Source organism: Polypterus senegalus, chromosome 18, assembly GCF_016835505.1.
Source record: "Polypterus senegalus isolate Bchr_013 chromosome 18, ASM1683550v1, whole genome shotgun sequence".
Lineage (NCBI taxonomy): Eukaryota > Metazoa > Chordata > Cladistia > Polypteriformes > Polypteridae > Polypterus > Polypterus senegalus.
Genome location: NC_053171.1, coordinates 31,606,283 through 31,620,587, shown reverse-complemented (window position 1 = coordinate 31,620,587; position 14,305 = coordinate 31,606,283). Strand labels below are relative to the sequence as shown.

The 14,305-nt window shown below is 36.7% G+C and overlaps 1 protein-coding gene across 1 annotated transcript in view; it reads right to left on the bottom strand.

Annotated features, from left to right (window-relative positions):
* Positions 1 to 14,305, bottom strand: part of mnat1 (MNAT1 component of CDK activating kinase) — a 171,144-nt gene that overhangs the window by 60,796 nt on the left and 96,043 nt on the right. The window contains exon 7 of the mRNA XM_039741847.1: positions 12,321 to 12,442. Within this exon, the coding sequence (XP_039597781.1) occupies positions 12,321 to 12,442 (122 nt within the window). The remainder of the gene's footprint in view (positions 1 to 12,320; positions 12,443 to 14,305) is intronic.

The window sequence follows — 14,305 nt, the reverse complement described above, 5'->3', positions numbered from 1 at the left end:
TCACATATACTATGGGGTGCCAAACAGGCAAATACATTGATTTTCTGAATATATAAAGTCGGCGGCAGAATATATAAAGTCATTCCCAAAAATATAAAGTCAAATCTTGAATATATAAACTCACTGTCTAAGTATATAAAGTCAAAACTTGAATATATAAAATCAGCGTCGGTATATATAAAGTGAAAACTTTTTTTCTGAATATATAAAGTCAAAACTTGAATATATAAAGTCAGCGTCGGAATTTATAAAGTCATTCCTGATTATATAAAGTCAACATCGGAGTATATAAACTCATTCCTGAATATATAAAGTCAAAGTCAAAATATATTGATTGAAACGAATCTAAAATGAACTAAGTTAACAAAAACGTAATCAGAAAAATAAATAAAAAAAACACTGTTCGGCTAATGTTTTGAAAACGATGCATGTACCCTGCCCAGGACTGGTTCCTGCCTTGCGCCCAGTGTTGGCTGGGATTGGCTCCAGAAGACCCCTGTGACCCTGTGGTCGGATTCAACGGATTGGGAAATGGATGGATATTCCAGCACTGACTTTGTATATTCCGACACTGACTTTATATATTCAAGTTTTGACTTTATATATTCCAGCGCTTACTTTATATATTCCGACGCTGACTTTATATATTTAAGTTTTGACTTTATATATTCCAGCGCTTTTATATATTCTGACGCTGACTTTATATATTCAAGTTTTAACTTTAAATATTCCAACGCCGTCTTTATATACTCAGGTTTTGACTTTATATATTTGGGAATTACTTTATACATACAAGTTTTGACTTTATTTATTCCAACAGTGACTTTATATAATCAAGTTTTGACTTTATATATTCGGGAATGACTTTATATATACAAGTTTTGACTTTATATAGTTAAATTTAGTCATCATTGCATAAATTTTTCTTCACCACAGAAATTTAAAGACTAAATTCAACTTCCATTCCTACCAAAGATATTTCTGGCGACTAAATAGAACCTACTTATATCCAAATTCGAGCTATTGAGCTGTCGCCTGCCTGCCTGAATAAGTCACCCTCGCTTCGCTATTACTTTTTTACCGTTCATTTAATCATGGCTAGTGGCGGAAAAATTATAACATGAAAGGAGGATTACACTGAGTATGGCTTTACCAAAACAATTATTGATGGCGAATAAAGTATTGATTATTCATAAAGCTTCAATTGGTGATCTGTTTTTCTGTGTTAACCTCATATTTTTTCATACTTGTTCTCAAACCAAGGGGGTGCGAGGGTAAAATGAATCGGGAAGCGCTGATCAATGTAATCGGTGTACCAGGAAATCATGCATTGACAGAAGTTCCTCTTTGCTTGGAATGCAACGTGTAATTAAATGCATTATTTTTAACGCATTATGGAGCACATGCATCGAAGCTTCTCAGCTGTGCTTGTGCTAAGAAAAGGAAACATTTTAAAAATAACGTAACACGATTGTCAATGTAACCTTTTCTAAGTAGTGCCTGGAGGATTCAGAGTGTGTATTAACTTGTGGATTTTTCTGAGTATTTGGTGGCAGCATCACAAAGTCACTTCCATAAGACTGCGTTAGCTGCGGAGCTCAGATCAGAGCGAAATGAGGTGAATGGGAGGGGAGATGATGACATGACTCCCCCACCCGTCTTAACTGTCAATCCCCCACAAACACAGTCTCTCGGAATTTGCATAAGCACAGCCCTTCACCTGCAATTTTAACTTAGTTACAAAGTGATCAAAACTCTCGTTTATATCCGCGCCCTCTCATTAAACTTGTATCCCGCATTACCCATGGGCATGACAAACACCAGCGGCAGCCTATCTTTGAACTTAATTTAAACTTTAGGTTTACAACCGTGCTTTGTTTCCGAAGTAGCAGCACTCATGAATATGGTTGCATATGTCACTCGCTCGCTTCTTATTGTTTCGCTGCCTTCTCAATTATATAATGCATGTTTTCTTCAGCGCTTTTTGGAGCTCTTCCTTGTTTTCTACCTACTACGTTGACAGTCAGTTCACGTGATTACGTGGGAGGCGTGATGATGTCACATGAAACTCCGCCCCCCACAGCTTTCGAGCTCAAATCCATTACAGTATATGGAGAAAAATAGCTTCCAGTTATGACCATTACGCGTAGAATTTCGAAATGAAACCTGCCTAACTTTTGTAAGGAAGCTGTAAGGAATGAGCCTGCCAAATTTCAGCCTTCCACCCACACAGGAAGTTGGAGAATTAGTGATGAGTCAGTGAGTCAGTCAATGAGTGAGTGAGTGAGTGAGGGCTTTGCCTTTTATTAGTATAGATAATATATCTCTCCATTAAAAAAAATCTTTGGGAGGGAGACTAGGCGTGATCTTCTCGGAAGACAATTTGAAGTCCCGTGAGAGACACTTTAACTTGCTCCCAGCTCTTAAAACAACGACAAGCAACAAGCAAAACACACGGCTCGCCAGTAGCAAAGAACCAGCAGATGATCCGACTGCTTCTCCTTGCGTGCGTTCAGCCACCCTAACCCATAAACTTCACCCACTAACGTGAGTGGCAGAGACACAAATTGGCAAAAGGACAGCTGCTGTATAGGCTTTAAAATGATTGATGGGCAGAGCGACGACAGCAGCAGAAAGACAGCAGATGATCCAACGGCATTTCCTTAGCATGCGTTTATCCGCTCCCCTTCACAACGCGAGCAGCATTATACGTCCTGTGAGAAAGAAATTTAACCATGCCCAGGCAGGGCCGGATTAAGAATAAAATTGGGCCTAATGCTGCAGCGCAAAAAAGGCCTATTTTTTCTCGCCATTGGTGCATGTGCATTCAACACTCACCATACATGTGCACTCAGACTGACCAAGAAGCCTTAATTGCTTGCAACGCAACCAGCCAGCCTTTATTGAACATGAATAATAATAACGACGTAGTATTGTAACAACTCGAGATTAACATCAAACTACAGGTATGTAACATCAACATTCAATAGCAATTGTCTGAAGAGTGCACTTAATGCAGAAAACGTAACAATGAAATACACAAAATTTCGCAATTCTCTTACGAAACAGACTAAGAAAAAATTTATTTGCCAAGACATTGGGTCAAAGTGACTCAGTTCAGGCTCTTGAGGGTAAAATTTTGTCCACGATTTAAATTTCATAATAGACCAGAATCCTGTTGAGGATTTTAAAAATTCTAAACATCCATGCTGGGCCTGTGGGCCAGCTTTTAGTTTTACCTTTACAGAGAACCATTTAAATAGCCATCGATTTTTACTGTACAACTAACTTTCAAGGTGAAAAATTTACTACGTGGCACTTACCGAACAATAATAAAGTGGCAAGAATCCCCAAGATATTGCAAAAAATGCATCTAAATTAATAAGTAAACTGTTTAACATAAAATTGATAGCATTAACTTGAAATCTTCGGTTAACAATAAACATGACGACGTTATAGTTACGTCACAGCACAAAGAACAATAGTAACTGTATAATAAGTCACGTTATGTCTAGGCGTGCGAAAGTTGGACTCCAATTTTCATTCTAAGAATTATTTTGAGGTTAATATAGCAAAGGAAAACTGTTCAGCTTCCGTAAAATTCTTGTCTGTTTTCATCTGGGCTATTTCAGGAATGGACCTAATGCTGCAGCATCAATAGCACCCACCTTAATCAGAAACAAAGGACAAGTATTGTTTTAACAACGTCACACAAGACAAGGCAGTGAGACATTATTTAAAACAAGTCCACAGACATCTAACCTAGCAGTTGTTGGACTGCTTTTGGCAGACATACTTCATGTGTTCCCAGCTCTTAAAACGACGACAAGCAAAACACGCAGCTCACCAGCAGATGATCCGACCGCCTCTCCTTAGCATGCGTTCAGCCACCCTAACCCCTTCCTCACAACGCGAACGGCAGAGACACGAAGTGTCAAAAGGAATGCTGCTGTACAGGCTTTAAAATGATCAGGCAGCAAGACAAGCAGAACAGGCAGCTCGCCAGCAGTAGAAAGATAGCAGATAATCTGACGGCATCTCCTTAGCGTATGTTCAGGCACACCCCCTTCACAATGCAAGCAGCATTATACGTCCTACAAGAAAGAGATGTAACCATACATGGGGCCGGAAATAATGGACAAGTATTGTTTTTACCAAAGTTTTAAAGTAAAAGTGAAAGTAATGCACATGTAACAATTCCCATGAAAATAACAATCTCTTTAAATCGCATATCCGGTAAGACAAACCTGGGGGTGGGCGAGCAAAGCGAGCAGAGGGCAGAGCCCCCTAGTCAATATTAAAATATTTTATGTTACACACTGCTGGTAGAAAATAACACGAAAACCCCAAAGTATATAGTATATAAAATGTCACTTACTGAAGAAGTAGCAGTTAAACAGTGTAGCATGTAAGACTGTTATTTTTTCTTCCAATGAAAGATTTATTTTAACTAGGAGAGAACAGGCATATAACATCACAGTCAAACATGCAAAACAACTAGTTTAACTTGGATAAAAACTTTGAAAGGTTCCATATATTCAAACAAAAAATTAATTTTTGCAAACCTGAATTTACCAAAATATTAAGCACTCAAATTCTTAAGATCTTCTCAGTTACCTTGTGCTTAAGATTTAAGATTAATTACAAGTAGCAAATAAAAGGGAAAGTGGGGATCATAACTATTAGATTCAAAACTATTACATTAAATTTAGTTGAGTTCAGCATCAATCCTACATTATGACTAGTGTTGATTGGCGAAATTCACCTAAGTGTTTTTTGCTGCAAATATGCTGTGTTCGCTGAATATTTTCCTGGAAATTCACCATGCAGATGACTTACAGCAGATGAGCATATTTTCTAATATAGTAATATTTTCTAATTCTATAATAAAGCTGTAGCAACCATGTGCAGAACTTTCACCTCACATTTTATATCACTGCCTGATCTACTTGTATGAAGATGTGACTTCAACGAATGGAATAAGCCAGTCCCACACCACTGCTTCATGACACAACATAGCCAATCAGTGCACCAAAGGTTTGAGCTCTGTCAGTGTAATGATTTTTTCTTTTTTTTTTTTTTATATACTTACTTTTGTTGTTTGAGACTTGGTGAAGAAATGGTTAGCACTTCTACCTCGCCGCTAGGTCACATTTTTGACCACAAGATTCTGTCCAGAATAGTTGGCAGAGCTTCTCTAGTCCTTAAAAAAACACTGCACAGTTATAATCCACTCAAAACTGGTTCAGTTCCTCTTTCCCCTTGACTACAATACATTGTGCCAAGTTTGGAGAAGTTCACAAGCACTTCCCTGATTTCGTAGAACTCGCAGTGAAGCACACTCAGTGGGGTTCATTCAAAATTACATGGATCAGCAGTTGCGTTTTTCTCTAACATCACCTTGAGATTTTTTTTTTAAATTAAGTCCACTTATTTGCTAATTCTAGGCACCCACTTAATTCAATTCATTGTCACACTATCACATAGAGACTCTGAGCTGATCTTAGCAGTAACAATCCTTAAAATAACACAAATCAACAGCAATACACACTTTCACATGCATTAACACTCAGTCATACAGGGCCAATGTACGGCTGCTAATCAAACTAAGATGCATGTCTCAGAAAAGTTGGAGGAAAACAGGAGTATCTAGAGAAAAACCCAGTTTCAAGCATTGTGTAAATGTGCAAACTTTTAATAGAATGTGAAATCCAAACCTCTGGTGTTATTAGGCAACAACGATAACTACTAAGCCATCTTGTCTGTCTATTACAAACTGGTGTAGGAATACTATAACCTAGAAAGTGTGTTCTCTCACAAAATAATAGTTTTAGGCATTACTTTATACCTCTTCCTCATGGCACATCTTGCATTAAATGATGACTAATATTTTAAAATAGTAGCAAGTGACTAAATCATCTCTTCACCAGTACTGCATCTGGAAAACGCATTAGGCAAATATCAAAGGTCTTTCACAAATTGAGGACATTTATGATTCTCTGGGTACCATGTAAAATTAGACTTGCTACTTGATATCGATTGTAAAAAATATACTGTGCTAGCTTTTAGCTGTGGAAGATTGAAGGAGGACATGAAAAGAAAGCACAGTCAGTGAATTTCCAGATTTCCATTTCACATTTACAGTAATAACCAGCTGAAGACAACAAAGAAATACATTGTTGTAGATCTGTAACAGGATTTTGATTTTTTATTTTGATTTCTCATCCACAAAAAAAAAACAACACACCAGACACTGAATCATTGCCAAGAATTTTCATCTCGAGACAGAGAGAAAAGCAAAAAGTGGGAAATATTAGATTCCATGGTTAATTCAATACTTTCCCTTTCAAATTAAAATTTATAGTAAAGTACGATAATATTTTATGGTATAAAGCAAAGGAAATTGCAAAAACAATGCAACCCAATTCCACAGCATGGCAATTATGCACAGTCAAGGTAGTACATGATACGTTTTCCTAAGAGAGAAAAATACATGTAAGTTTGAGCAGGATTTATTGCTAAATTAGACTAAAGTAACTGAAAACTGAACTCCTTTCAGTAACCACACCAACTCCCACTTCAAAAAAATGAATACTGTAAGCTCTGGAGTATTATCACTTTGAGAACTCTAATTTTCATCCTTCATAGTTACTGCTTATTATAGCCACAGGACATCATAACTTTTATCAGCATTTCTGAAAATGCTAAAGCATGCAAGAAACAGCTATCACACAAGATGTAACTTGCACCCTTTAAATAATATTCTCTCTTCTGTATTTTTTCTTCAAGGTAAAGAAATGCAGCCTTTGGTCTGACAAATTATTAAACTATCAATTAAGACTATTCATCTGCCCAAAGATTGTGAGATGTCAATGAGGTACATAGGGTCTAGTTATTCCACATGTTACATAGTCTTTGGTACATGAATTTATTATACTTACTATAGTTTGTGCTGATACACCAACGTTGTTTTATATCTGTTTTGTCAATTTTGAAAAATGTACAAATTTCCTCATAAATGCTCATTTTTAAAGAGTCCCAGGTATCTCAGCATGAGATTAAACATATATTTAAATTCATCATTACATCTCGAAAACATTTCACCAACACAAGTCTGTTGATTTTTTTTGGGCTGTTTTCATTCACATGTGACATAACAAAACAGTGTACTATTGGTCTTGTACACAAGAATTAAAAAGAAAGAAGATAATCACAAGACTCAAACAAAAGAGGCAGGTTTCATATTGACTGGTTATACCTCCACTTTGGTAGTCACATGATAATACAATCAGTATACTCTGTGCCCAGTAATAATTATTCAGCAGTTCTAAATACCCCAAATTGCCTAAGTCAACCTTAATGCGTTTATATAATTGAGAAATGCATGCAAAACGGAAGTTTATGAAGGAGAGGTGAAGATGGTTTCAAAGGGTATACCGAGCTAGAAGAATCTTTTGAGTTAGCATTGGTGATGAAGTACAGGAAAGAGTACAGTACTGAGCAATACAATTATAATAGAAGACTTTAAAATTAGTAAAGCAGCTCAAACTTCTGGTCTAGTCTTTTGTTTAGAACTAAAATCAGTGCAGTCAATCTACCTGTAGAAGTGAGATATGGTGTCCCGCAAGGCTCAGCATTGGGACCTTTACTGTTTTCACTTTACCTGAATCCACTGGGATCTATTAGTAGAAAACAATGTTAATTTTCACTCGTATGCAGATGACACCCAGTTATACCTTTCTTTTAGGCCAAATTAAGTTTCTCCGATGTCTTTAATTAGATATGTTAGTGAATTAAAGTAGTGGATGGATGAGAACTACTGGTCTTTACAATACTACAATATTTTGACATTATTTAACTCAGTTAATTTTACTAAATCAGCCCGCAATCTTGGTATTATCTTTGACTCTAGCATGTCCCTTCAAGTACACATTATAAAATTTTCCAAAACATGTTTCTTGCATCTTAAAAATGTTTGGAAATTAAGAAGTTTTCCAAATATGCAGGATACTGAGAAATTAATTCATGCATTTATTTTTAGTAGGATGGACTGTAGTAATGCTGTGTCCACTGGATGTTCAAACTGTTCTTCATACAGCTTCCAGTTAATCCAAAATGCTACAGCAAGAATTATTACAAGAACAAGAAAATATGAACACATAACTCCAGTCCTTCAGTCCTTACACTGACTCCCGGTTGAGATTAGGGCACATTTCAAATTCATACTTTAACATATAAAGCCTTAAATGGCCAAAGTCCTGCTTACTTATCTGAACTTATCGTTACTTACAAACCAGAACACACATTAAGATCTCAAGATGATGGTCTGCTTATGATTCTAAGGATTAATAAAATAACAGTGGGAAATTGAGCTTTTAGTTACAGGGCCCCAAAGCTAAAGAATGGTCTGCCTGCTACTGTAAGAGATGCTTCAGTCTCCGTTTTCAAATCCTGACTTAAGACTCACTACTTCAGTTTAGCATACCCAGACTAGAGCAGCTGATTATCTATGCATACTGCATCTCTGTTGTTAGTCATTAGCACTAAAACATAAGTAATATGATATTTATAATTTGTTACTAACCCGCCTCTATTCTGTTTCTCATCTTGGTACGCAAATGTGGCACATGGTGCCACTACCCTAATGCCAAGATGTTTGCCTGCCTAAAGAAAAGTCATCTCTGATGGAGGAGCACTGGAATCACTGTATAGAAGGGTCCTGTCATCAGATTGGCCAACCCAGCACTGACTCAGCTGTTGAATGGCCAGTAGGAGGGGAAGTAGCTTGATGGCCAAGGACTTCAGGACTTGGAACAAATCGCAATCTTCATATATGATATAATCTACTTTTGCATTTTAATCTGTACTTGTACTATTACTATTGTATTGTACTGAGGAATACATGTATTCTATTATGTGTATTCTATTGACCCCAGTTTTGACACCCACTGCACATCCAACCTAACTGGAAAGGGGTCTCTCTCTGAATTGCCTTTCCCAAGATTTCTTCCATTTTTTCCCTACAAGGTTTTTTTGGGATTTTTTTTCTTGTCTTCTTAGAGAGTAAAGGCTGTGGGGCTGTCAAAAAACAGGGCTTGTTAATGCCCATTGCAGCATTCCTTGTGGGACATTGAGTTATACAAAAATAAATGCTATTGTATTGTATTGTAAAATGTGTTGTTTCTTTACTTCTTTCTAGATAGTTATAAATACAATTAAATTTGAATAAGTGAGTTTTTTTGGTTCAGTTTCATCAAAGTTTTAAATGATTCTGGTATTCAGTTATTCTTTTCTCTTTGTGAGCCAAGACAAGCAACAAAGCATGAATCATAAAAAAGCTCAAACTGAAATTTTCAATTTTTGAATTGACGTGCCTGATTATACTGTATATACTGTAAAGGAAATATAGAGGGGGAAAAATATATCCACAGGCATGTGACAATGCAATCAAGTCACACAGTTATAGATACGAATTATACTTTATATTTAGCAACTGGTAAACCTGCAAATTAAAATACAGAATTATTCATGTATTAATGATCTTCAAGCCATAAATTAAATCGGCTTTAAAGTTTTAAGCTGCAATCTGAAGTTGCAACTGACAATTTGTTTTACTACTTGTTTTAGGTATTAATAAAACTGAACCTCTCTTCTCTAAATAACCTAACTTACTGCTGTAATGCTTACCATGAAAAATATATGCATTCATCGGCACTTTCTCACATCAGAAATATTGTAGGCAAGCTCATTTCATTCATGTCTGAGTGATTTTAAAAACAAATGCACTCTGAATAAGCACGAATAATAGATTCAATTGAAACATTTGACTTGTTATCACTTAAAGAGAGAATAAGAAAAGGAAAAATGGAAGAGATGAGTAAGAAAAACTTAACATCATCCTCAACACAAACAAATAAGAGTACAATGTGTGTTCCTAGGAGGAGAACATCCATTTTGTTTGAGTTTATAAACAACATTTAAGATAGCCATCTCAATACTTTAATCCAGAGGTGCCAAACTCTGATCCTAAAAGGCTATAGTGGCTTGAAGGTTTTCATTCCAGCCATTTTCTCCATTATTGATTATTCACTAGTGTTAATGGCACATACAATGTTGCCCAGATTTTAATTGACTTGCATTTTAGCTGTATCATTACTTCTTTAACAAGCATTTAAAAAATAATGAGATGTAAACCATGCTAACTGAAGAACAGACTGATGCACATCTCATTTGCACCTTTGTCTTTCATATAAAATCAAGTCTCAATAAAATATCTGAAAAGAAAAATGAAAGATCTGAGAAATATTTATCCACTGTAGTCCACAAGGCATTTGGATGGTGATCTCAGGAAAAAGCAAATTAGTTTTGGAAATGACTGGTGTGGTAGAATGACATCACTAACAAGCCATAGAATGTAATGGTTCATTAACAGCTAAACTGGATTGCTTTACATCCCTATGTTAGTTGGTCATTTGGCTTGCTCTGCATCTCTTTATTTTTTGGCTACCAGTTAAGGGAAAAAAAGCATGTCACTTATGTATGCTTAATTAGCTAATTTAACTGGTTACTAATCAAGAAAGAGTCCGGAATGAAAACCTGCAGTCTCTGAGGCCCTACCAGATCTGAGTACAACACATCTGCCTTAATCATTAATATTTTATCCATTAATGAAGTCTTACTTACTGATGGATAGATTTTATTTAGAATATAGGAGATGGGTTATATTTTTATCTCTCATAAAACAGAAAGACATACATATAATAATTGCAACATAAAGGCAATTTGGCTATTAGGTGATTAGATAGTTAAGCGGAGTCATTCAGGGTACAACAAATGGAGGTGGGTGCTAATTGTTTAACCTTTGCTGTGAAAAGATTACTCCATGAGTTCTCAACTAGATTTACTGTTTGTATTAATATATTTTTCTTTAAACATTAATACAGGAATAACAAAGTTGAAATATCCCCAGAATTTCATCAACAGAACTAATTACCAATCTCAATTTCAGTATCACTTGTTTCCTGTGTATTATGGCTATTATTAGGGTCACAGTCAGCCTTTGACAAAGGCTGAAAAAAACTTTTAAGTTGAGCTTCTTCTGATACTGCCAGTTTTACGTAGTATGAGTGAGGTAGACAAAGAAACTATTCATCTGTAAACTTAACAAAAAACTAGTTTACCAGAAAGTACCACATGAAAATGCATTTCCTGATAACCTGCATATGCTCAAAGATTTAACAACCTTTCAGGTGTCCTTAATTGTTATCAGTGCTCAAGGGCAATTTTTATGATAGTCAGCTTTGAACACATGAGCAATCTGCAGGCTATGTCACTATAGTAAAATACCAAAAAGGCTGGCACTGTAGCATTTCTGTAAAACTATTTGTGATACAATTTCCCATGCAAAGCACTGAAATTTCAGCTAGTATGCAGTAAGGCCTTGTTCACACGGGCGTTAAGTTTTTGGATAAACAAACTTGCTCTGAACGTCCTAGACGTTTATGTTGCATTTTGTGGTGGCGATAGATTGACTTCTACACCGGCGTTCGTTTGTCTCTGTCTAACGCCAGCCTGCAGCCCAAATTCCAGTTTGTGTGTTAACCTGTGGAGGCAGTGTCGGGAACTGGATATGAAAGCCCTTGTCGTTTTATTTGAGGTGCCTCCTTTCAATATGGACCATTTTGCTATGTTAGATATTAATCTTCTTGTTTTAAAAATACTCGTAATACGGCGACGTAGGGAGAGGAAAAATCGCCGCTACTGGGTTCATCCTCTGACTGCACAACGCCGGGTTAAAGGAAGTTTTTTTGTGCTTTATGAAGAAATGTGAAAATTTCCGCGCAAGTTTTTTAATTACTGTCGGATGTCGGTTTCCACTTTTGATTGTCTGCTGCAGCTGGTGCAATGCCACATTGCACGCCGATCAACCAATATGCGACTTGGTGTTAGCCCCGAAGAGAGACTACTTGTCACTTTGAGGTAAGGAAACAGTAGTCGAGTGTGCGCTTACACCGGTGTTATGCACTGAAATGCCCCCCGCTCCTCCGAAGCGTAAAATAAACGCGCAGAAAACGAACTAGAAGCGGTTTCCTTGCGTCGTTGGGTTTTGAACGCCAAGAAAAGCTGCATGCAACGCTTTTTGATGCCGTATAAACGCCAGCCGGACAAACGACGTCACCAAAGCCCGTGTGAACACTCTCATTGACTCCTACGTAGAAAACACTCGGCGCTTGATCCGCGCCACCGGACGCCTTAACGCAAAAACGCTCGATTTTAACGCCCGTGTGAACAAGATAACAGTTAAGAACTTCTTAACTTACCCTAACCTTCCCAGATTTTCAAGGTCTGGAACTGGAGGTCCATAAGATTCAATGTGTAGAGGCTGATAAACGTAGAGAACCTCTTCGACCTTGGCCACAGGCTGTAGTGAGATCTTCTGGTTCTGTAGGGCAAACATAAATAACTCAAGTTTTAAAAAAAAAAAAAACATAAAAGTTTGCTAATTTAAACATTGTGTATACATGATATGTGTATTATGAGTAAATATTTTTATACATGCTTTTATTAGTTTAAAAACTAAGCCTACAGAATTTAACTTTAGTAACAAAAAATGTGGTCTGCCATTTAATTATAAAAATACCAATTTAATATACAACATTCAGCTTCAACATGCCTGGTGTCACACACATCCGCATGGGAAGTAGCTAAAGGGCTGTAATGAGGGTAATTTCATGTAAGACCAGGGTTAGGGTTAGGGTTAGGGTTGCCAATCCTTTCTCTCTTTTCACTGCAGACAAGTTACAGGAAATTGTGTCTGGCCCTGAGGATGTCACTTCCACTCACAACATCATCACTTCCCTTCCCAGGCCCAATGATGTCACTTTCAGTCCCAGGTCTGATGACAGTATTTGCTCTGCCTTGCTTTAAAGCCACCATCTTTACTTCACTCAAGCAGTTCTGTTTTGGACTCCAAAAACAACTGTACTATCAACTTTTTGCAGCTGGATTCAAATATACAGGAGGCTGCTCCATACCTTTTTGTGTCTCTTTTGTCGTTCTTTGACACTGGTTATGCAGGAAGTTTAGTGAACAAAAATTAAAATGATAAAGAAAACAAAACCAGAATCGGTTTTGGCCAATTCTAGTAACATGACATCGGTGATCAGTATCAGCCCTTAAAAAACCTGATTGGAGTATCCCTAGTTAAAACCCTGCTGAAAAAAAGGGTTTAAAGCTAATTTCTTTTATGTGATACATTTACTTGAATAACCACTAAATTATTAATCAAAATCCAGCATTACTGTGTGTTTTTCCTTAAGAGTCAATGCAACCAAAACACAAACAAAAAAATAAAACTTGCAGAGGAGTGATCATGTGCATATAAGAGCTGACAACCAATGATCTGTCAAGTCAGAGGTATAATTCATAAAATGCCGTCACAAGGAAAAAGGGGAGGTGTGTGTTTTGGGTCATACAAATAAGTGAGAGGCTTAACTGTTGTGTATGTCATACCATGGCAGAATGGAAAATGGGAAAAGACAGATCAACATCAGTTGGCTGCAAAAATTAGCAAGCTCACAATACACTTGAAATGTGAAACTGTGCTGAAAAGTCATGAGGCAATAGTGTAATCCAACATTCCCACTGATTCCAAGTCATAAGCAACCATCACATTATACAACTTCTAGCCACATACGATGTCAAACCTAATGACTGCAATTGTAAATTCTCCTATCTTTAAGATGTTAGATTACACGACTGAATATTTGAAGAGGGTGACTGTTTGATTTTGTTGGTGTAAGTCGCACATCTGCCCCAGCTGATTATGTGAATGAAAATCACTGGAAATGTCATGTACTATGTAGGTGACTTAATCTGACATCCTTAAGCTGACAAGAGTCAGCAACTGCAGTTATTAAATATGACATGATCTCCAAATCAAAGTCACGTGGTATGCTAGCCTAAGATCAATCAAGTAGATTGGTGCATACTTCACATTTGAAAGAATCTGCAGTAAATTATGCCACTTTCACCCATTAACAATTTTTTGGCATGAATTCAGTAACAACTATTATTTGTAATTAGCATTGTTAAAATATTGTAACTCAATTCTGTAAACGTTTTCAAAGTGAAAATAAAAAATGAAAATACGAAGTTTTCAGTGGGCAAGAAGTCATACTTCATGCAACAGGAGTTTCATGTACAAACTTTTCTAGTATGCAGTTGAGTTACTTGATGCTACTAAACTGCCCTGGTGTGTGTATGTCTTCATCTTGTGCTGGTTGCTGAGAAGATTATCTGTTGA